Genomic DNA, 24,403 nt, shown 5'->3' with positions numbered 1-24,403 from the left:
CCAATGACATATTTCATGCTTTTTTTTTACCAACTAGAAACAGTGTTAATGCGCTATAACTTATAATGTGTGAATGTGACATGGGTTGAAAATCGGAGTATTTACATTTTCTTTTTTAGGGATATATCTTTTCTCTGGTTCTTATATAATATGCATAGAAATATTCTAGAGAATATAATATAGATATTTATTAGTTTTTCGAAACAGTTATCATCTCGAATGCTTCAGCATAGTATTTTGAATAGCACCAAGATTCTTGTTTTATTCATAAGAACACAACACGACGTCGTATCTATGTTTTTGTTCAATTGATTTCGGTTATCTTACAACTTGACGTGTATTAAGAGGCCAATCAACTGATATATTAGGCTATCAAATTATATGGTATAAAAATAGACTAGGAATAACATGAATATTAAAATGTTATTCGTTTCTGTCGCCGAAACGAAAACAATATTCAGAAACTACCAGCTGACAATATTTTATTGTAATTTAAATTTTTTATTTCCATACTTTTGAATCTAAACACGAAAACAGCGAGTAAGATTTAAAAAAAAAATAATAATATATGTATATATAGTTTCCACAACAGAAAAGTCAACCGAATCATTTTGAGAAATGTTTTTACTTTTTTAATTTGTTGTCCAACAATATTGCGTAATTGCACTGAAATATTTTGGTTTATTTAAGACTCGTATTGTATTTTGTTACGTCGTATAATCCCAGACTAGGAAAAAGTTTCGTCTGCCGGAGAGGAGAGCCATTTTCACGGAGGCTAAACAAATACACCTCCAACTGTTTCGCTTGCAGAGATGGCTGACTCGAAATAACTAGAACGCTGTTTTACGGAATTCGAAATGCTCACAGACCGGTGAAAAAAAATTAGTTCCTCTACGTTTTTAATGTTACTATTATTATTATTATCGTGTGTGGCGAGTAGTTCATTAATTAAGCTTTATGACCTTGTGAACGACGATTCATAAATACATATAAACTCCATACATACCTAATGCGTGCGTTACGGAAAAGACCGAATACCTCGGAAACGAAAGCTCATTTTGTAGAAGCCCTAAATAAAATAATAATCATTGGTGGTTTTCCGTTTTACTTTTAACATCCAAACAGCATTCACCATGATCAATCGAAAAATGCCCCGGATTCGGATTAGAGCATTGGGCGAAACCACAGATTCGAAAGGCAAACATTGGTTTCAATGACATTCGGACTTTTATTGAAATGTATGATAATCGAACAGCCAGCCCTTTTACACACGTTTTTCCCCCTAAAATGTAATATAGATACTTATACTTGTGCATAATACACCAGTGCACCGTAACTGCGCATGCATAGTGGCCAATTTATAATAATATATCAGACCTTAATTCCGCATACAAGTTTTTTTTTAACACCCCAACTCTACGCGTAAGTTTTTGTGTTTATCACTGTAACTTCGCATATAATTGTTTATTTTGTTATTGTTTAAATACAATATATGTTATTAAAATTAAACTAAAATAATATTAGATGGATAATATACCAGAAACAGCATAATCTAAACGATGTATCACAAACATTTATATAAATTATTTTAAATCTATTAATTGTAGTAACTATAAAAAATGATTATATAATAAAAATAAAAATAACCAATACATACAACAAATATCGTCGATGTCGTTATAAAATAATTAAATGTAACACAATCGTAAAGTAAATTAAAATTAAATATTATTAAATGAAGCCAAACTTTTACAAAATTATATCTATCAATTTTGTTTTCATTATAATATTCTGTTTATTTATTTATAATAATTACATATTATTGGTTTTCTGTTGGGTTTTAAATGTATAAGACATTCTTAATAAAAAAACTTCAATATTTGGATGTGCTGAAGTAAATTATTCACCAAATTTGGCATGAAAAGACTCACCCAATTAAATGGATTTGTAATAACTCAATAATTTTAAATAATACTATTTTAAGCAGCTACTATAGTTAGAGAACTGATCAGTGATTTCCGTCGATCCGTTGAGTCACAAAGACATGTCATGGGAAATTAATCGGTACACAATGATGATTAAAATAGACATGGCTTTGGAGATATAATAGTTTAGTTTCAACTTAGTTTCACACCGATATAGCGATATCTTAATTTATTATAATTTGGCATGCGGACATTTGGTGATAAAAATATCTTTTTGTTTATACGTAGCTACAGTGCGTCCTAATATTATACTTGAGTACCTATAACTTGTGGACAAAAGCTGATCATTTTTCAGGAGTCACTCTTTCCGTTAGATATTATCATATTAATATTATAGGAGATCAGCAGATATATTTGTTTTTCCGATTTTATTATTAGACACCTAGACAAGAATTTATTATATTATATATACATACCTACTGATCATAAATATTCTTTTTATTAGATTAAAAAAAAAAATAATAATAAAATAAAATATGTTATAAATATTAGTGATATTACTATCGGAATGATATCGACAATTTGTGAAATCATCACGTCATATTTATTTGATTGCACTAGGCCTGACCCTAAATGACTGGATATTTTATGTGTATTGTATATTATACGCAGTTTAACAACACCGGACTAGAGGTCATGTCCCCCGCGTGTCACCCCATCACCGGTGTACAGTATTATGACTGGTACCCGCGAGGTGTAAAATAATAATAATAATATGCATACGCCTCTCTGATGGAATATCGCTGTCGCCGTGCGCACCACACGATCGACCGCGCACATATTTACGCCATACACCGGATGATGGATCCGACCTGTCACCGTGTACCCGTGTTTTCCTTGTTATACACGACTGTTATTTATTTATTATATTTTATTCCGTTACGTCACCCACACAAATGAACACCGAGAAACACGGACGTCCGTGTCGCGCGGTTTATCTATATATTTTCATCACGACATACAAAAACGCGTCGTCTTACAATAACGGCCTCTTTTTCAACCACCGCGTCGAGCAGGAGGTCCTCCGAGGAGTTTTCCGTATACGTTTTCCGACCGATCTCATTCGTTTTGTCGCACGCCTATCGTATAGGCACAACACTTCGACGAACGCCGCGTGTACCACTACGTCATACCGTAACAAAAATATTTATATTTTCGTCTACGAAAATTAGTTTGACGTCGCAGCAGTGTACGGGGACGCTATCCGACTCGATATTTAAATTGCATCCAAATTGTCGATAATTGAACCGCAAACCAATTTGTATTGTTTGCTCGATGATGGTATTTTTATTAAATCTTCATTGCAAAAAAATTAATCGAATACGTTCATATTATTATATACTATATTATTTAAAATATGTAAGTATACGTCGTTATACAGCTTGTGTGTTAACATTTATTCCAATTTAGGAAGGAAACCCCGTGGTTTTGTTTAGTCAAAACTGCTTACCACCGTTATAAATTCTCGCACACGTCATTATGACGGCATAGTACTAGCCCAAAGATGAAATAGCCCACGAATTTTGTTGTAAAACTCGTTGAGTAAAATTATAAAGATATATAAAAATCCGTCGTGTTTTATATACAGTAGCTGTCCCCGTGCATTTCGTTGCCCGTAAGAAATGCATCCGTGTTAAGTTTGGTCGATGAATGCTAACATTTAGCGTTAGGATAAAAACTATTTTTGGTTTTCTGATTTAGTGTATAGATGATATTTCCGACATGTCAACTTAACATAACTGTCCCGCCCCAGCATTGCATTTTTCCGTACATAAGATAGGAGAGCGAATTAAATAAACAGGCACCATTTCCTGTAATAGGTACAACGATTTGTGGTACCATTTATGCATTCACATTTAAATATTCTAATGTCATATTAAAATTTAAAAGTCTTTAATGATAAATAAGGTCAAATATGCATTTAAATATGTCTGTTTTTTTATTTTTTGATATTTTTAGTATCCTAGCAACCGCTTAAAAAAAAAAAATAACAAACAATTATTAAACAATAATTAAAAATAATTTAAATTTTCTACAGAGGTTCCTTAAGCAATGTAGGGGCGCATTAATAATTAACTTAATCGGGCTGATTTGTGAATCTAAACCATCTAGGGCGTCACCCAAATGCATACAAAAAAATTCATTCAAATCGGTCCAGCCGTTTAGGAGGAGTTCAGTGACATACACACGTACAATAGAATTATATATATATATATAAAGATATACATTTTATATTATATACAGGTTGATAGTTCCGTTTAGTACTTCCTAACTCTTCCGAGAATATATTTTCAAAAGAAATAAAAATAATTTAACTATGTGTAACAATTTTTAATCATATAATATTAAATTATAACTACCGTTAATATAAATAATTTTGATTTTATCGCTATTGTTTGATTAATTAGCATCTGATCTAAAATAATAATGTTTTGGATTTTTTTTTTTTTTAAGTATGGAAAAAAGTGTTAACATAATTGGCATTTTTCATTTATAAAAAAAAAAAAAAAAAAAATACGTACCTACTTCTTATTTAAATATTTTTAAAATAATTGAAAAATATATAATATGACTGTTATCGTAGTTATGACGTTTTTACAGTTTCAGTAAATTTGAATAATTAAATCATCAGGTGTAAGTATATTGTATTTATTTCACAAGCAACTTCAATAGAAGTACACACATTATTTACTACAATCAAGTTAGTGTTCTGTATCGAGATTCATAAGACGTGACGGATGTGGTTCCAATGAAGTATTAAAGTATAGTAATAGGTGTAATAATAAAGTGGACACTTTTTTAAAATTTCAAATAAGTAACAATATTTGGAAGTAATTATCCAAAAAATGTCACAATTGGGACCAAAAATACCAAAGCCGTAAAAAAAATACAATTTTTTGAATTATAGTTTTATTTTATCATAGACAGTTGAATAAGTATATTAATTTAGGTACTTTTAAATTATTAAGTATAATTTATTATTCTATAATATAATTTTATTTATTACATTTTATAATAATTTCAAAATGTAGATACTTTAAAACACTGTTCTATAAGAAAGGAAAAAAGGGTAATTTTTTTCTAAGTAAGTACTTATGTCCTGTGTAATTTACTACTCAACTAGTAATGAAACATTTTTATGTAGTTTTCAGATTCTGTTCTGCGAACTAAAAGGTAAAGCAATTAAAATAAAAATAAAATGAAAAATAAAGTCACACAAATGTTCCCGGTTTCTTAAAAGTTCATCACAACGTTCCAAAGATATTTTTCAGGATTTTGGTATATGTTTCAGTAATAATAATTATTTGTTATTACAAATGCGTATAAAATAATAATTTATAATTTATACCAGTTATTAACCATTATATACTTATTTATTTAAATTTAAAAGTGAGATTTTGAGTATTTCAAATTTTTTATTTATCGTATTCTACCAAAAATATAAATAAGAATATATCCCAGAAATATAATTAGTTATTATACATTCATAATGAATAATTTTATAATATATTCTAAAATTATATGTCTTTTTCATCTTTTTGGAGTATTTTCCGTTTTTATCTTACTTACCTATTTACAGGGAGGTTTAGAGTGTTTGGAATAACATATAAATAATAAAAGGTTAATTTAGTTTATAAATTATTGTATTATTATTAACAGTTATAAAAGATTTGTCAGCTTAAATTTGTAGTTTAGTATCTGCAACACAAATCTAAATTGTTAATTGTTTGCATGCATATTTATATTTTATTGTATAAATATAATAAAAAAAAAAAAATCAGAGAATTATAATAGAACCAATAAATTCCTCTAAAATAGCATCAATTCTACTAGAATAGGTATATTATATATGTACATAATCTCATTTGAAACCTTAAGTTTTTATATATACATATATATATATATCTTCAAGTAGAATGCTTGAGTGATTTTTTCAAATTGCGATTTAGATAAAAACTTAATTTTAGAATTAGATTCATTATTATTTTTCCTTATAATGAGTAAAGTATAATTTTGTTCAACAGTTTGATAACGATTCCTGTTTTATTTTTTCTTCAAAATTATCAACAAATGGTATTTCCGTGATTTCACCATTTCGAGGCCGAAAGCGCTTGGTTAGTAACACTTAAAAATTGTATTCGATTATATTATGTTGTAGTGCGCATATGATTTATTTAAACTAATTGTTATTAATTTTAATTTTAATTTATAGATCAAAAATGTTAAGGATAAATGGAAAATCAACAAACGTAGGTGCAAAATATATATTTATAGCAAGTTAGTTGTACCTATGACGTGATACAAAAATAATTTGTCATCAAATAATTTTGCTGAATCATCGTGAAATGGCGTTAAAAAAATCTAATGATCTTTTTTGTTACGCTTCGTGACCTACGTGTAATGGAATTTACAATTATAATTGAACATACAAATTTGTGATTTAATAGCATTGTTAAGCGTACGACGCTCAGCTTAAATTTATCGTTTCTTTAATCAAATTAAAAATTGTTCGATCGTAATTTCTATTGTACATATTTAACGAGTTGTATGTTACTGAGTTGTAGGTAATGACCCAAGTAATTGTCTTATAAACAATTACTCGTTTATATTTATAATATTATCTTCTAAGCACATAATAAGTCTATTGACACGATCGTGTATCTCTGCAAAATTTATACTCTGTCAGCATAATAAAGAGTTTTTAGAAAAACTATATTTATTTATTTTAATCATTTACAACACTTACGTCTTACAGTCCATATAAAACATAACACTATTAAATGTATAAGCTATTATCGGATATAACTTGTAAAAATTTGAAAATATCGAGTAACTTTTGTCTATTATTTGAATTATTGCAATAATAGTAATAGAAATAAAATCGCTTTTTTTTTTACTACATATAATTATTTAGCTAAAATTATGCTATAAATTTCAAAAGTGAGTAATATAATATAAAAATATTATAGCTAACATGGATTTTTTTACACACAATTTTAAATTTTTAAGTGGACATCCTTAAAGGTATGAGGTATGATATGGCCTCAGATGTATTTGTGTAAATGCAATTATATTTTTATGCAAACGACAGAGTTTGACTTTCAAATAAACTAATCAAAATGTACACTCAGTACTAACATATAATAGTACAATTAATTTGTGTGTGTTTTTTTTAAATTCTACTGTTATACGCAATCGTATAGAGTAATAATAATAATTGTGTATAGAAAACGCATAGAATAAAACCTAAGATGATTTGATCAAATCTACGCATAATAGTAAGCCGAATTTAAATACGTCGTGTACCTTTGAACTACTCCTTATTATAATATATCTGTCTGTAGATAAAGAAATGACATACAGAAAAGAGAACGAGTATATCTATAATAAAATAAAGTACAACATCAATTATTTATGTGTAGGATAAAATAATTTTCATCAAATATTGATATTGTAAAGTAGGTAAGCGTACAGTATCAACGTGCGCCGCGTAAATCTTAAAGCCGTTTTTTTTTTTTACTTATAATTATTAAACGAGAGGCAGTAAAAACTATAAAATCGATATGTTTGTGTGACAATTATAACAATACGTATATTAGATCCCAACCACGGTACACACGATACGCGAAGTCGTGTTTGACTATAAATTATAATATTATATAATATATTTTTGTTAAAAGTTTCATAATTTTAACTGTGGTAGTTATTCACTTTGCACCTCCGTATCGTAGTACACAAATATAAATAAATATGATTTAGGTATACGAATATGAATCAACAAAAACATAGATTTAATATTCTTAAGCGTTTTTTTTTACCGACAATTGAATATTAAAAATAAACTGTACCTAATGAAATTTGTAGGCTAATCGATTAAACACGAACGTCATCAGTTTTTGTTTATAATACGGCATAAGTATATTTTCTAATTTATATCTACCCAGTTTAAGTGCTATTTCTAAAATCATAAACGAAAATATACAGTATTCGAATAATTTTTTATTTTTTTTTACTATTATATTATAGTTATATATCACGTTCAAGAATAACTGGGTCAAACTATATTGTCGTAGTACAACAGATCATATCTTGTACATAGCATTATTATAATATGTCACATTATAAACTGTCATATTTTATTTTGAATTTTAGATCAATATATTCTATAGTAATCTTTTGTACAAATCGGAAGTAGATGTTATTTATTTCTATCGTGTCCAGTTTTTGTTATTTTTTCATTATGATTGACGAAATCCTCGAAAAAGACATTAACGATTTGAAAATGAAATGACCAGTTATTAGGTCATCGCTGATACAAATCCCTACAGATCAAGCACTGTCATTGCTAAACTTTTGTTAAGAAATTCTACCGTCAATTAACTAGAAATTATATGATATGATCCAGTCTCAGTTAGAGTTATTTATGTTGAATGACACTGAAGAGGCTGTGACGGATAGAACAATCATTAAGGAAATGTTATTATCTTGTGTACTATGATAGTTCTAAATAAATCATAAATTATAGTCATAGTACATATTAATTAATGTTTATGTAAACTATTTATAATAATACAAATATATGTGTAGGCATACGGTAGTCCAGTGGAAACCAACCGGGGTAAGGTATACAGGAAGTAGAGAACCGCTGGAGTGTTGGACTGATTGAGTAAATTAGGATCTGGAAAAAATAGGAACGCTAAATTATCAAAAGAGTATGCTCTATCAAAAGGCAGATGAGGTGGTAGAAAAAACGTTTACATAAGATTTGTGTCAGTTGTGATACCAAGAAGAAAAAAGGTAGGCCAGTAGGTACAGTTCAGCTGTGCATTAGGTATAGAGTGGGTCACTATAACAGGTGTGTACAATTTGGATTCAATTATAATATAATGATTACATTATGATCTATAATAATTGTATATGGAAAACTATTCTGAACGGAAACGATCTATCATCCAATAATATTCCTAGTTATATATCATGATTTTTTTTTTTATACAAAGTTCTAAGTAATTTATTTTACTTTTAGTATTACGGCAGGTTGATATTTGAAATAAATATATAATTCGAAATTCTATTTTATTATTTTATCTATCTATTAATTAATACCGCAATAAAGTAAACATGTTGAACTCTTTAAAGTACAAATTAAATCCGAGAAAGCGGGTTATTACCGTATGTGGGGCCAAACCATATAATCGGAATTTTATCAATAATTATTAACGGACGTAAACAGAATACACCAGTTTGGAATGTTTTGTTTATTTATTTATTAATATGATAATGCACGTATTTTGTCATCCCGTTTTTAAAAGAAATTCAATTAACGTTTTTACATTAGTTTACTAAAATATTATCAAAATCTGAAATACTGAACTTTTATATGAAAAACAAATTTACATGCGTCTTTTTATTATTATTCAATAGCTAATTAAGACGTGTAATTTACATTTTGTAGTTTAAATACATTCATTTATTTACTTAATGTTTTATATAAAGCTCGATTTCTCTTGAAAGTCTTGTGGGGCAAGATCGTATAGTTAAATATACACCATACGGTTTTACTACATTTATATTTTGACTATTGATAACTTGTTAGTATTTTGATTGAATAAAAATATTTTTTAGGTAAATTTTTAATTAAAAAAAGTTGAAAATATATATCATTTTTTACTACCTACTACTTGATTTTTTAAATGTTGTTTTATGCTTTGTCATACTTTATAAATTAATTAAATAAAAATCCAATACAAATTGATAATTATTTTTCAATAGATATAATGAATTGTGTTATAACGGTAATATGATATACATCATACTATTCACCAGCAGTATTAATATTAAATTACAGCAAAATAACATATCACAATAATGATGATAATATGTGCACTTGCTCGAAATCGTCAATTTTTTTTATATAGAAAAAATGTGCGCAAAGAGTTAAATCGTTATAATGTCATTGAGGTAATTTATATAAAAAAAATAATAATAATAACAATATAGTGTTTGAAAAAATAAACGGGACCGCGAAATCCTATAATTTTGGCCAAATAGAATTATTGACGAACGCGGAAGTAGTCGCTGGCTAGTAATAAACAACACCGTTGGCTCGTTGTCCGGGTGATCTGTTACGATGTGCGAAAAAATAATTTCAATAAGCTCATTAACAAGCCAGACGTCTAACTCGCCACAACAGTTGTAATTTTTGAAAACAAAATGGAAACGACAATGAATATTGACGAAGGAAAAGTCGATTCTCCGATCCGATTGTATTGTCAGGAATTGGTAGGAGACATTATAGACAGGGTGATTGTGGACGATGAATCGAAGGACCAAAGTACACTGGTAGCAGACGAGAAACCTGTAGAACTTAACGCCGAAGATACAACAATCCGATCACTCTGCGAGGAATTGGTGAGAGGCGTAATAGACGGAATCGTCGTGGCCGATAAAACGAGAACGGGCACAGACGGAGACGCGGATTTGATGACAGAAGAAATACGTCCGGATGCGGCGATCGACGATGTGGTGGTGCTTGACGGGTTGGCAATGGGATCAGGCGACCACACCGTACAGAGGGACGATGCGGATGAAGAAAACAACATGAAAGAGCCGGACGCAGAGAAAAAGGCTAAACGTGTTTCCCGCTGTCGGCGGCGGCTGGCCGCAGCGTGGAAACGGGTAAGACGAGCGCTTTTGCGCGTGTGTTGCGTCCGTGCAGCGGATTAGCGGCCGGTGACTGATGGAGAAGATCGAGCCCTCCGGCGGGTAACGCATATGACAGGACGACGACGGCAGTGACGAAGGACGATTTCGGTGTTATAAGTTCACCTGCGCACAATCCTTTAGATCGGCCTTGTGGGCTAACGGGTTCGCGGTCGTCGCGAGCTCGCGGGTCTTCGTGACGCGGTCAACCCTCTGACGGTGGTGTGGGCGCTCGGACGCCCAGGACGCGCGGAGCCGTAAACTCCCGCGACCGAGGCGTTCGGGCCTCGCAAGCAAGACCGATCGGAAGGATTGTGCGTAGTTAAAATTTTAAGACCGAATTAGCGTATCCCCCACCCCCCAATCGTCCACGTTTGTTGTGTCGTCGTCCTGTCATATGCTTAATATTATTATTGTTATGTAATAATTTATTTTTTATGTACCAATATACCTGTTTTCCATATATCTATATTGTTTTTTTATTTAAATATTGTTTAATTCCCTTATTCTCAAGTTGTGCTTAGAATAGTTACTGTATTTACAATTTCTAAGAAATTTGACCTGAAACTCTAATATTTACCGGAAATGACTGTTTCTATCATTTTGTTGTTCACCATGTCTAAGACATTTATTATTATTTTTTTAAATACTTTTTTATAATAAAATTATAGGTTATAGAGTTAAATTCTAATATTTCTCAGCCACAAACAATAATTATAATATTCAGGAAATATTGTAAATAAAACAAACAAAAAAAGTGGGCAAATAGGTATCGCTCTGCTGTATAGTAGTGATGGAGAGTAGGTCACTATAATGGATGTGTTAAATTTGAATGTAACGACTGATATCATTGTATACAAAAAACGATTCTGAACGGAGATAATTTGTCAGTAAATGGTAATTAGCAGGATATATCCTCATATTATTACCTATATTTAAATTGTAATATATCGTTATTTTACGCGATTTCGTAAAAAATTAAATTTCTTAAGCTCATAAAATTTTTTCTACATCGATGCTAGAATTTTTTTTTACAATTGTATTGGATTTTTGAACCTTAAGTATAAATCACAACAATTTTATGAATTTTCAACTTCAAAATTTCTTGCAAATTTTCGCGATTTGGTGATATTTTGTAAATATTTGAACTTTAAATGCTTATAAACAAAAATAACGATTTTTTTGATAGCCAAATTTTTTTATTTTAAATACTACATACAACAGTATTTTCTATGTTTTCACTCTTTTTTGAAAAAAGCAAGATAATTCAATATTTTGAAATAAACAACACCGATTTAACACATATATTTCTGAATGACAAAAATTGTGAACGCAGTAGTTTAAAGTGAGCTGGACTAAATATTATTATGTTCAACTATATTAAAGCAATATAATTTATTCCAGTAAGTATCCCGTGATGTAATAGTTTTTATTTCAAAAAAATCTCTTGTGGACCATTCTCAGACAATTTGACATTCTATAATATACTTATATTATTTTATTAAAAATACATTAAGTCAAATATGTCACGGAATTGGACACTAAACGTGTGCATTTCAGTCATTTATTAATATCTTTTTAGCTTTTATAATCTAGTTTTAATTTTTCTAATAAAATAATACTGTAGATTGTTTATTGATAGAACAACTTGGGTTATTGACTTGTTATTAATTTATTAGAAATAATTATTTATAGTGTTTACGTAACATTTAGTCTTTAAAGACCCTTTCAGAGATATTTTGGGGCCCAGGGAAGAATCATGCAAGGGGTTCTTTTTTTAGGCGTATGTAATTTGCGCCAAAAACAACCCGAAGAAAATAATATTTATGTGATTTGTGCCACATAAAACTAAATAAAAGGACATTATAATAACATGCACCATTTTGTACCTTTAAAAATTGTAATTTGCGCCACTTTTAAATAACTAAACAATTTTTTTTACAAATTAACATATTCTTTTATTTTTAATCATTGATCAATCAAGTTAATTTTAATAGTTATATATTTCTTGAAAATCATTTAAAAAAGTATTAAATATAAATACCTACAATTCCTGTAATTAAAAAAAATATAAAAATCAATCACATTATAACTATAAATAAATGTATGTAAGTATAAAATAACTCAAAAATGTATTTTTATAGATTAACATATTATGTTTTTAATCATTAATTAATCAAGTAAATTTTAATAGTTACACATTTCTAGAAAATTATTAAAAGTAATTAAAAAACAAGTATTAAATAAGTATAATTCCAATCTATTAAATTCATCCATCTTATAGTTATAAATAAATGTATATAAGTATACTTAAATTCCGGCAACTGAAGTCAAAAGTGTAGCGCAGATTACTTATTCTATTTCGTTTTCTGTCGTGGCGCAAATTACTGAAATTAATTTTTAGATTTAGCGGAAAATACATACGTACTTAAATTTACCTATTGGTGGCTTAAACTATAGGTAATAAAATTGACGCAAAATACTATCTCCCGTGACTCGTATACACATAGAAATACTTAATGATAAAGTTCAAGGGATCAGGAGAATCATAGTTAAACCTTTAATTATTATAACCGATAATTTCATCAATAAATACAAATAAAAGTAAAAAAAAAAAAAACACTTAATACATTACTAAAAAGAGCTCTCATTCATTTGAATTATAGCGATTTGTATTTTGTGTATAGTACCCGTAATTTTGGCCATTTTCAAAGTTTTACATCGGTGGCCCTATATATATATATATTTGGGCGGTCAATTTTAAAAATAAAGTTATATTATATATAATATAATATAGTATACATGAATGATATGGAATGCGCTAACGGAAGTGGTGAAAAATGTTGTGACTTAGAGCTTTTGTATATTGTCTTTGTCTGCGTGGACGTATATATTCCTATTGAATAATTCATAGCCGTTTTACATGCGCTCACAAAGCTATCGTCGCGGTTGAGCGCAATTATATTGTATAGAGACGTTTTCTTCGAGCGAATTCAAAAGAATAGCCGAATCGAAGTATTTCGATGGAAAAAAAAAATGAAATTAAGCATTTTCTTTGACGCGGAGTAAAACACGGAGAAAAATTGAAATTTAATTTAAATAATTTTACTCCGTCTCCGTTTCATGCGTATCGCGTAGTATTCTTTTCCGTCGACTCGCGCGGTATATAAAGGTAATTTTATGGATTCGTATATATATATTTATACGTATAAAGGGCAAACCGTTGGCGTAAATTAATGGCATAGTTATTCCTCTTTTCTTAGGCGTGCGTGAAAGCAATAATGTAATAATACCATAGACGCTGACGAAATGGCTCATTTCGTTCTTTGGTCGCTTGTGCGGCGCAGTAATTTTCGAGATTGTGGAATTGTAGTATATAATACATATACGTATAGTACCTACTGTCAGTAGAAAATTCTAATCGAACGCGCCGCTGCAAACTTATCGTGTACATATTATAACCGCTAATGAACCACAAAGTTATGACACATTATATTATAGTTTATGGTTTTGTCGGCTACAGGTTCTAATAATTACGATATTGTGATTATTATAATAATTAATTAATTAATTAATAACCACAAAATATAGACTTACGAATACCTAGTTACGTCCAATAACAATGCTAGTCTATCTTGAATTTCACCACAAATCTTAAAAATCCGTTCAATTATCCGATTGTTCGAAAATTAATATATTCAACTATGTAGGTATAATATTCACATATTGTTATAATAATCAGTGGCGGACGGTAGTCAAATGATTTTGTCTTTGAGTGGGGGAGGAGGTTGACTGATTTTGTAATATGTACTACTTTATCAATAAAATATAATTTATGGTTATGCACTTATATACAGTCGACTCTCGGTAACTCGAAGTTCAAGGGGAAAAAAAAAAATTCGACTTACTAAAAATTTCGAGTTATCAAAAACTTTTAAAAAATATGTTTATTTTTAAATTAAGTATTATACATTAAAGAAATAAAAAAAATGTTTTCTTACATTCCTGCTTACATATTATCATTTTTAAAAAATTGGTGTAATGTTAATTGTTTTTGTTTATTTAAAACATTGTTCTCAATTTTATTTTCTAAAGTACCTAGTGGTTTAAATAAATCTTCCATACCTTCATTGCCTTCAATATATTTACGTAATGTTTCTAATGCAAGTTTCGCGTCTTTATTTGTAATGGTGGATTGTATTTGTTGGTCTTCAATTTCTTCTTCGTTATCTTCGTCCAATATATCGGAGATAATATCGTTCTCAGTCCATTCTCCACAAATCTCCAAATTTTCATCGACATTGACGTATGACGTAAAAGTTTCATTAATATTTAATTGATCCCATTCATCGTTATTATCATCAGAAGGTTCATCTGGAATATTTTCAGTCGAAGTTCTAAAACCTGATTTTGTAAAACAGTTTACGATCGTTTCTTTTTTTACGTGTCGCCATGCTTTATCGCATAGCCGTATAGCATCCAATATGTTTATTACAATTTGATTGGTATCATTTATAGCCGATACAATTTTTTTTACCATTTCTTTTCTGTAAAATATTTTAAAATTATATATTATGCCTTGGTCTAATGGTTGTAATACAGACGTAGTATTAGGAGGTAAAAACTGCACTTTAATAGCATTAAAAGTCGAGGTTAAATTGTGTGCAGTACAATTATCAATAAAAAGTAAGATTTTTCTTTTTTCGGAGACCATTTTTTTATCTAATTTAATTAACCACAAATTAAAAATTTCAGACGTCATCCAGGATTTTTTGTTCGCATAATAATCTAATGGTAATGATTTTATTTGTTTAAAACATCGTGGTTTTTTCGACTTACCAATCAGAAGTGGTCTTAATTTTTCTGTGCCCGACATATTTGCCCCTAACAGAAGTGTTACTCTTTCTTTACTATGTTTTCCACCTGAACAAGATTGGCCTTTAAATATGAATGTTTTGTCAGGTAAACATTTGAAAAATAATCCTGTTTCATCTACATTAAAAATATCGTCTGGTGAATAATTTTCGATGAGTTTCGGTAAATTATTTATCCATACGGAACATTTTTGTACATCTACAGCGCCACTTTCACCACAAACTTGTTTAAATACAACGCTATTTCTGATTTTCCAATTTGTTAACCATCCACTGCTAGCTTTAAAATGTTCATGCCCTAACTTATGTCCAAACTCTTCAGCTTTTTCTCGTAGAATAGGTCCATTAATTGGAATTTTTTTGTCAAGACATTGTTGAAACCATTTTAATAAACATGATTCTATGTCAGAGTATTCTCCTAGTTTCATTTTTTTTCTAGTTGCCGAGTTTTTGTTAAAGTTTTTTAAAATTACATCTTTATTTTTTATTATTGTAGATAACGTACTCGCCGGAATTCCAAAATCTTTGGCTATGTCTTGTTTTTTTTTTTCGCCTTTTTCAATAATTTTAAGCAAGTTCACTTTTTCTGCCAGTGATAATGTTGTTAATTTTCTTTTTTGAGCCATAATAACCACTGATTAACACTGTCACACTCACACGATAAACGATTAAACGAACGAACAGACGGCAGAACTAAAACTGATTGTATCAAAGTTATCAAGAGTTAAATTACGGTCGGGTTTTACGAAAAATAATCGCCTTAATAAACTATTTTTAGTACTAAATTTGGATAAGAAAATTCGAGATATCAAAAACTTGTCAAATTAATTTTCGAGTTAACAAGATTATTTAAACATTAAATGTTATTGTTATTTGAAGGGGAATTTTATTTTTTCGAGATATCAAGAATTTCGAGTTATCGAGGTTCGAGTTACCGAGAGTCGACTGTATAATATCAATTTTTTAAATTAAGGTAAATTAGTACTTTATTTATAACAAGTGAAGAGTATGTTGTTATTGAATATTTACGATCGTCGAACGGGGAAATTTCCGTATATTTTGTATAAGCAACTAAATATTAATAAAAATAACATCCTTGTTCCTTGAACGAGTCTAGAATCCAGATAATAATAATATGTATACGCTCATAAGCGTTGTTTTGAGAAAAAAATAAAACAACATTGAATACATTAACATTATAGTACAGCTGATACATTTAATTACTATAAATATTAAAAAAAAAGTCATGGGGAGATCTATCAGCCAGAAACGGCTACACCAGGACACGGAATTGGAAAAGCTTTCCGAGGACGCTCGACTGACCGCTCCTGGTCTGTCGCTAGAGGTTAAGTGAGGGGAGAAGAAGAGGATGGAGGCGAAGCTGGCGAGGGGATTGTAAGCCAACAATATCGGCTAACGAATCACCCTAAGCAGACTTCAGTACCCGGAAGCTGCCAACCAACTGGCCTTAAAGAGGAACTAGAAACGTAGGACTACCTCAAGCAACCGCAAGAAATAGTGTAAGCTGACCTACACCTGACGGACCAACCCACCACACTACCCTTAATAAGCCATGTTATATATTTTATTATATTATTTTTTGCGTTACAAACAATATAAAAATATGTACACTATCGTTACGTTTTTATTATTATGACCATTTTCGTTTTTCCCGAAATAATATAAACAGTATAAAGTTTATAGTTAAACTCGCATTTCAATATCATGAACAAGAAAGAATTGTTAAGGCCTACACACTCAAATAAGATTTTTCAGAAGTCACTACTGTAATATGCTAAACTTTATGTAGTAGTTTTATGTTCTATTGTGCAACGCTACATGACGGTGCATATATAGACTAAGTATCATGTTAAACTATTTCGTTTGTTTTCCCATCAATTATTTTAAATTGTGTACGTCGTCGCATAAAAGTATGTGTTTACAAAATATATACCTATGTCCTATGTATATTGAAATATGATAATTTTTTCCCTCACCATTTTATTATAATATGACGTCGCACACAACTCAAGGAATATAATATATTATATATTAATGAATGCGTTTTATGTAAATTAAAGAATAATACACGCAAAATAAATGTTTGTTAAGTATTATTTTAAATATATATAATTTATCCTACTCGTGTTATTGTCATCATGCAAAGGCGAAGAGTGTACGTTTATTTATATGTATAGTATGACATACATCCATGCGTATTATATTGTAATAATTATGGAGCAATTAAAAATAATAGAGCACCAAGAGGGTGAGCGATAGAATTGAGTTTGAAAAATACAAATAGTCGTTCAATATAATATGGTGTTAGGAAATATTCTGCAGTCAAAGAATACAGTGTAATATATTTACAAAACAAATTATATTTTTGATATGATTCTTATTTATATTAAAATATTTGAGACTTGAAATTAAAATGAGTATTTGGAATTTAATTCAAAAGCTGTCATAAAATTGTGAATTTAAAAAAAAACGATTGCAAGCAAAGTTCAGATTATTCAAAATTAGCTACAGCAATAAGCACATCATTTTTTAAAATCATAATGTAGTTTCAATGATATAAAGCATAAATATTAACCGTTTATGACACTTCTAAACTTTTTTTTATTATATAAATCAATTATTTAGGATTTGAGATCTGTTCACTAATGGTGTGTGAATTGACTCGGAAGACTTTCAAAATTGATTCCGAGAATGCATTTTTGATAAAAAGATTTTCATGTTCATAGGGATAAAGACGTCAAATCTACAATCGAGATAGTTTAAGAGACAGTATTAATGTGTAATGTAAGATTTGTGACATAGAAAGATCTCAAATTGGTATAAAATTATGATTTAATTCGTGAACTGAAATAATTATATATTGAAGTGCTTTGATTGAACGCTGAGTAAACGTTTTAAATTACCACGTTTACGATAAAATAATGTGTATATTATAAATATTGGTGAAACAGTTTTTAAAATAAATTTTATTTAATATAAATATATTATTATTATAATATCCTATTTATGTTCAAAATTACAAATACTTATTGATTTTCCAAGATCATAAAATCAATATAAATTATTGAATATGAATATGTAAAATAATAATTATTAAATACCCTTAAAAAGAGAATAAATTAGTTAAAATCAATAAAATTGATTTCATTTAATAAAACCTGAAAAATAGTCACGTTCACAATAGCCAAGGTTCGCAGTGGTTGCATAGAAAAAAGGTCTATTATAGCATAGAGTAAAATTATTACTCTAATTTATTTACTCTTGAGCAAAATTTAAAAAAATACATGATTGCTAATGTATACTATTGTTTAATACTACATGTTATTTACAAAAATACATTAGAACGTTTATATTTTGATTTTTATTAGTTGATTGTTGACCAACTGATAACTATTACACTCCAGAAGCCTAATAAATGTACATAATATAAAATCTAACCACAGAAAAATGTTAAATGATGTATTCGTCTGAACTTATTGTCTATATTATAATAGTATGAGTGAAATACACAATACTTGAAATTACCAAATTTATTTCCTTCCACGACGTTAAATGTTGCAAAAAAAAAATATCCCAACGTCGATAACAATATCAATGTTTTTATAACATTTGCATTATTTAGTTTACAAAAGCCATAACATATTACTGCCATACACACGTATAGTCACACAATAGTAGTGGGAGCACATTTTTTTTATATATTTATTTTATCATTAATTAAGTACAAGTGATTCTTTTATTTAATAAAAATAAATAAAATACACTGTGTACGTCGTTCCTCCAATGTACATTTGAATGTCGGTGAATAATATTAAAGTATGTTATTAAATCATTAATACACATACAGAAAACATATCATGTATTATTAAATATACACCAGAGTACATGAATACAGTACTGCGCGACATAAATGTCGTCGAGAAACACTGTGTAAACGTCACTAATTTTGTTCACATTATATAATAGAAGAATAAGAAAGAAGAAAAGAAAATGAAAAATCTACAAGTGGTTTTTCAAAAAAATTTACTATTTACTTTGTAACAGCGATTGGCCATAGTTGAGTTGCTGATTGTTCACAGGAAATCTATAAAAAAAAATAATCATAATTAAGTGCTTATAAATAACGGATCTAACTTTATTAACGTGGATAAATTGGTAATACATTTTACCAAATAAAAAATCATTATAAATTACAATCACTCAAAAAAATTAACGTTTTTTGTAATGTGTACAATGTTTCGAACAGATTCGTATGTCATTCAACGACATCGCAGCCACCGAATAATCGGATCAGAATCGAATCGCACGCGTTGTCAGATCATTACGGTGGCACACGAGACGGGCAGCTCAAACGAGAGCGATACACCCGTAACGCGGAACTCTGACGAGTCACTGGAACTGTGCCATCTGCTCACTAGACCTGACGTACGCGCGAATCGTCATTTCTGCGGAACGTAACCAGCCGTAGCCCTGCGCGTGTCGGCAATGACAACACGCACAGGGAAACGGGTTTTTACGAATATACGTTCTGTTTGGGAAACATACTTGAACACCACTTACGAATAACGTATTCCTACGAGTGATTGTTTATGGCATAATGAGGGAATAAAAAAAAAAAAAAAAATGAAATATGAAAAATATGTACTCACGCAAATACTTAATAAAGATGTAACGATCAGCGTCCGTGCAAACGAAATATACCAAACACTGCTCGAAAGGTGTCAGACTTATATAAGCCGCGGAACATGGCCGAGATCGAATCCCGTTTGTGCATTCCAGAACTTGAGCTTAGGAAATGTTAAAGACACCGGATGCCTTTCCTAGTCGCGCAAGTCTGCCCGGGGTGGGTCTTGCTACGACGGAGGAAAGACAGTGACTGTGAATGCTGGTCGTTTTGCAGGGCCTTTTATACCCGGTTCATCAGCGATTACATAAGACCGGTCTCTTGTTTTGTAACAGATAACGAGAAATCGTCGAAACCCCAATAGTGCATTCGCCGATAAACGCACAATTTAAATAAAAGTTTTTATAAGATAAGATAATTATAGTAATAATAAAAATAGTAATAACAATAATAAGATTAGAAATAAGAAACATGATTAGTAAAGCAATAATCCGTGACCTTCATATTTTTTTTCATTTAAATTAATTCATAATAATTCAAATAAAATAACATTCATATCCCATTCCCAAATCTTCCATAAAAACAGCCAAATATCATAATTTAACACTGATGAGTATGAAATATATAATTATTTTCTCTTTAGAATAAAACCATCAAACTCTCTCACATATTATTATTTATTAGTGATTGATTCGTTTTTCTATCGCTGATTACAATGTTATTCAAATTTCTCTAAAACACTTCCTAATTCACTTACAAAATAAATTCAATAGATTAAAATCGTACAATGGAAATTCTATTGAAACAACACAAGTAAATAAGTATAGTATTGTCGTTTATGGAATCCGCCTACTTAAACAAATACAATAGTTTAAACAATAGTGGGATGTAGGAAATATAGTTACTACCAGTGAGCATACCTTCTTTCCAATCACTAGATCTTCTTCTTTTTTTAATTTTTATAATTGTATATCTTATTCCTGGTAAAAATATTAAATAGCCCTCAAATTATTTTGATTATTATTGATGGTTTTCATTTGAGAGTAAAAAGAAAAATCTATCACAATTTATTTTAGTTTCTAAGCTTAGTACATCAAAATATATACTAGACAAATAGACAGTTCAACATTCCACAATACATTTGATAGTTTAATTTTACAGATCATCGCTCACGATCACTTCGATGTCCTATATTAGCGTTATTAACTAAAATATTTACTGAATTGGTTTTAATTTATCAACATTAATTATATGCTGTAAAATATAAATATGATTTTAAAATAATAAAAAAACCATCAAATCACGTTACACCCAAAATTATGCAAAGACATATCAGTCAAAATTATAATTAAACAATTTAAATGTTAATTATATATAAACCTATGTGTACAAAATCCAGATAATGCTCTAAAAATATTTCGCTTCGTATATTTATGATTAAAATTAAATATCATGAATAAATAACTATTTTAAAAAATTAACCAAAATTACATTAAAATAATATCAATGATTATTATCAGTGCAGCAGTTCAGTGGTGTTATTAAAATGCATACACTGAGCGCCGTGAGGAATAAATAACAATTGATCACCCTTTTTATAAACGGTTTCGCCTTGCACTAGTATAATTAGCGTACTCACAAAATATATTATGACGTGTAAAGGCTGTGGTTTTCGAGAGACGGAATCAAGTCAAATCTCAATATGCATAGCATACTTATCACATTTAAACGCATATCGTCTTGTCCAAACATCTATGACAGTAGTTCCTGTATATACTTTGAAAAACCGTTTCCGATCGGTGACTTCAATGGTATTAAAATTTAAAAACGGCGTTTGTTGCCGACAGACTGTAACACAGTTGTAGTCGTATCGAGTAAACGGAAAACGACGAGATTTTGATTTATTAAAAAAAAGTGCCGAATCGTGGTGTACGAGGGGAGAGGAGTGGTATTGCGCGTATCCATAGCGCGGTCGTCGCGCGAACATTAATTATTTAATTTCGAGCAAAAAACGAGACCGTACAATTTTACCCGTCTGTGTAAAATATCATACTTAAGAGGACGCCATACCCGAATCTGTTGTCTTTGTCTTACTAACTTACATCATAATAAATTTTCGTTCAGTAAAATACATTTTGTGATGTTAGCTTTAATATTAGAGTAAATTTACCTATTATCAAATTTAAATTCAAGAATATTATCTAGACGGTGACATATGATTTTATTGATATTATCATTTTAAAGTTGTAATATTTTGCATAGCTGTAACTCACTTTAAAATAATAATATCAATAAAATCATATGTCATCGTCTAGATCAGCGGTTCTCAAACTGTGGTACGCGAAAGACTTCATGGTGGTACGCGGAGGGCCGTTTTTGGATAATAAACCCATTCAATTATTTCTTCCAATTCATATCTTATTTTAAAAAACTAATAAATAAAAAATAATTATACTGCAGTTGTAGTATTTTACTGATTTATTATTTAAAATAAATGTATTTAACTATACAATTTGGAATTTGGATCGTTCTATTTTTAATCATTAGTGGTACGCGACTGATTGATAATATAGTTAAGTGGTACGTAAAAAAAAAAGTTTGAGAGCCGCTGGTCTAGATAATATTCTTAAATTTAAATTTGATAATAGGTAAATTTACTCTAATATTAAAGCTGACATCACAAAATGTATTCTGCTGAACGAAAATTTGTTATGATGTACGTTAGTAAGACAGAGACAACACATGCGGGTATGGCGTCCTCTTAATAATACATATTATAATGTTTACTGCTCGTCGTCATAAATATTGGAATACCTATACACACGATTTCAGTGTATAATATTGTCGACGCGCTGCAGTTCTCGATCTGCAAATTGCCCGAAGACGCGCGACGCGATACACGCGAATTATTTACGCGTACACATCGTGTATACACGCATAGATCACGTTACGCGTACATACATTAAACGTATAAATAGATCAATACAATACGACCCTAATCTCTGGGGGAGACCCTTTGTTATGCCAGACGTCTCGGCAGTGGCAGCACCTGACGCGACCGAATGAATCACCGCACTGTGCTGGCGATTGGTTTAGTGTGTATAATATGTATAACACTACGGAGCCGTGCGGCGTCGGTTGTCAGACCGGAATATAATATACGCGAACATCCCGAATCTCCGGAAGTGCGGTAGCGGCGGGGGGGAGGAGGGTGAGAGGACGACGCGGAAGTGCTGTTTGAGGCTGTGGAGGCGGCGGGCACTCGTATATTATGTCATTACCGCTGTTCATTATTTAACTGCCGCGGCCCGGCGGTTCCCCGAACTCAACGTCGGCGAGTCGGACGCGAACTGATTTCCTTTAAGAATTTAAAACCCGCGAGTCGTGAGCTAAGACTATTATAGCTCCGTGCAATAATACACACACACGCATAATCTATTACAATGCGCAACATCGAGCGCCGCTGCAGTCGTATTAAAGTTTCAGTTTCGTTGATTTTTTAAGTTTTCGAGCGGCGGGCTCGACATGCATTTTCGAACTGTGTGCGAGCGGTACGGGTATACCATTATTATATCGGGTCATCCGGATTTCCGAAAACGATAAAAAAAAAATATTTACTATCTTATATACCCACGACGTCTATGCAACAGCTTGTTTGCCGCGTCGACTAGTTCATAATATAATGTACGCTCGCACATCGACATACATTTATATTTTACTTTCTTGATTTTTAATTGAGTAAGTATGGTAATTGAAATTGAAAAAAGTCTGAATTTTTAAAACTTCAAGAATTTTTGTTAAATAGGAAAATGATAAAAATATAACTCAGTTGTAATGAGTAGGTGGATAATTAAGCTATAGCTTTAAAATATTAATGAGACAGATCCGATATCACACCCAAGCGGTATAACGATTTGAATCCACAAAACGTCGACGTGAACAGTCCCAAAATGTCTATTTTTTAACTTTTATCCAAAACTGTTATAGCTAAAAAGTTGGTTGATAGCTCATTAAAAATGGATTATCAAGTAGATGCAAAATGTGAGATTAAAAATTTTCAAAAACAATTATTTAATTTTTCACAGTTAATAAAATAGTTATTTTTTGCTAGATTCTCATTTACCGTGGTAGACATAGATTACCGAAACTGAAGAACGGATTTTTGTTATACATTATCTATATACATTTTCTAGGAG

At 30.1% G+C, this 24,403-nt stretch overlaps 1 protein-coding gene and 1 long non-coding RNA gene across 2 annotated transcripts in view; both read right to left on the bottom strand.

The window, feature by feature from the left end:
• The window catches only part of LOC132932163 (uncharacterized), a 40,196-nt gene extending 19,737 nt beyond the window's left edge, over positions 1–20,459 (bottom strand). The window contains exons 1-2 of the long non-coding RNA XR_009662825.1: positions 20,233–20,459; positions 19,618–19,667 (exon numbers count right to left, since the gene is read on the bottom strand). This is a non-coding gene — a long non-coding RNA (uncharacterized LOC132932163). The remainder of the gene's footprint in view (positions 1–19,617; positions 19,668–20,232) is intronic.
• On the bottom strand, positions 14,612–16,489 carry LOC132917152 (tigger transposable element-derived protein 4-like). Its single transcript, XM_060977751.1, has one exon. It carries the CDS (start codon positions 16,186–16,188, stop codon positions 14,698–14,700), a length of 1,491 nt encoding a protein of 496 aa, XP_060833734.1. The 5' UTR covers positions 16,189–16,489; the 3' UTR covers positions 14,612–14,697.
• Positions 20,460–24,403: the final 3,944 nt, after the last annotated feature.

This window comes from Rhopalosiphum padi, chromosome 1 (genome assembly GCF_020882245.1).
Source record: "Rhopalosiphum padi isolate XX-2018 chromosome 1, ASM2088224v1, whole genome shotgun sequence".
Lineage (NCBI taxonomy): Eukaryota > Metazoa > Arthropoda > Insecta > Hemiptera > Aphididae > Rhopalosiphum > Rhopalosiphum padi.
This window is presented reverse-complemented; position numbering and strand designations above follow the sequence as displayed.

What these genes read in the sequence shown, in the direction of transcription:
- LOC132917152 (XM_060977751.1), bottom strand. Translation starts at nt 16,188, where the DNA reads ATGGCTCAAAAAAGAAAATTAACAACATTATCACTGGCAGAAAAAGTG.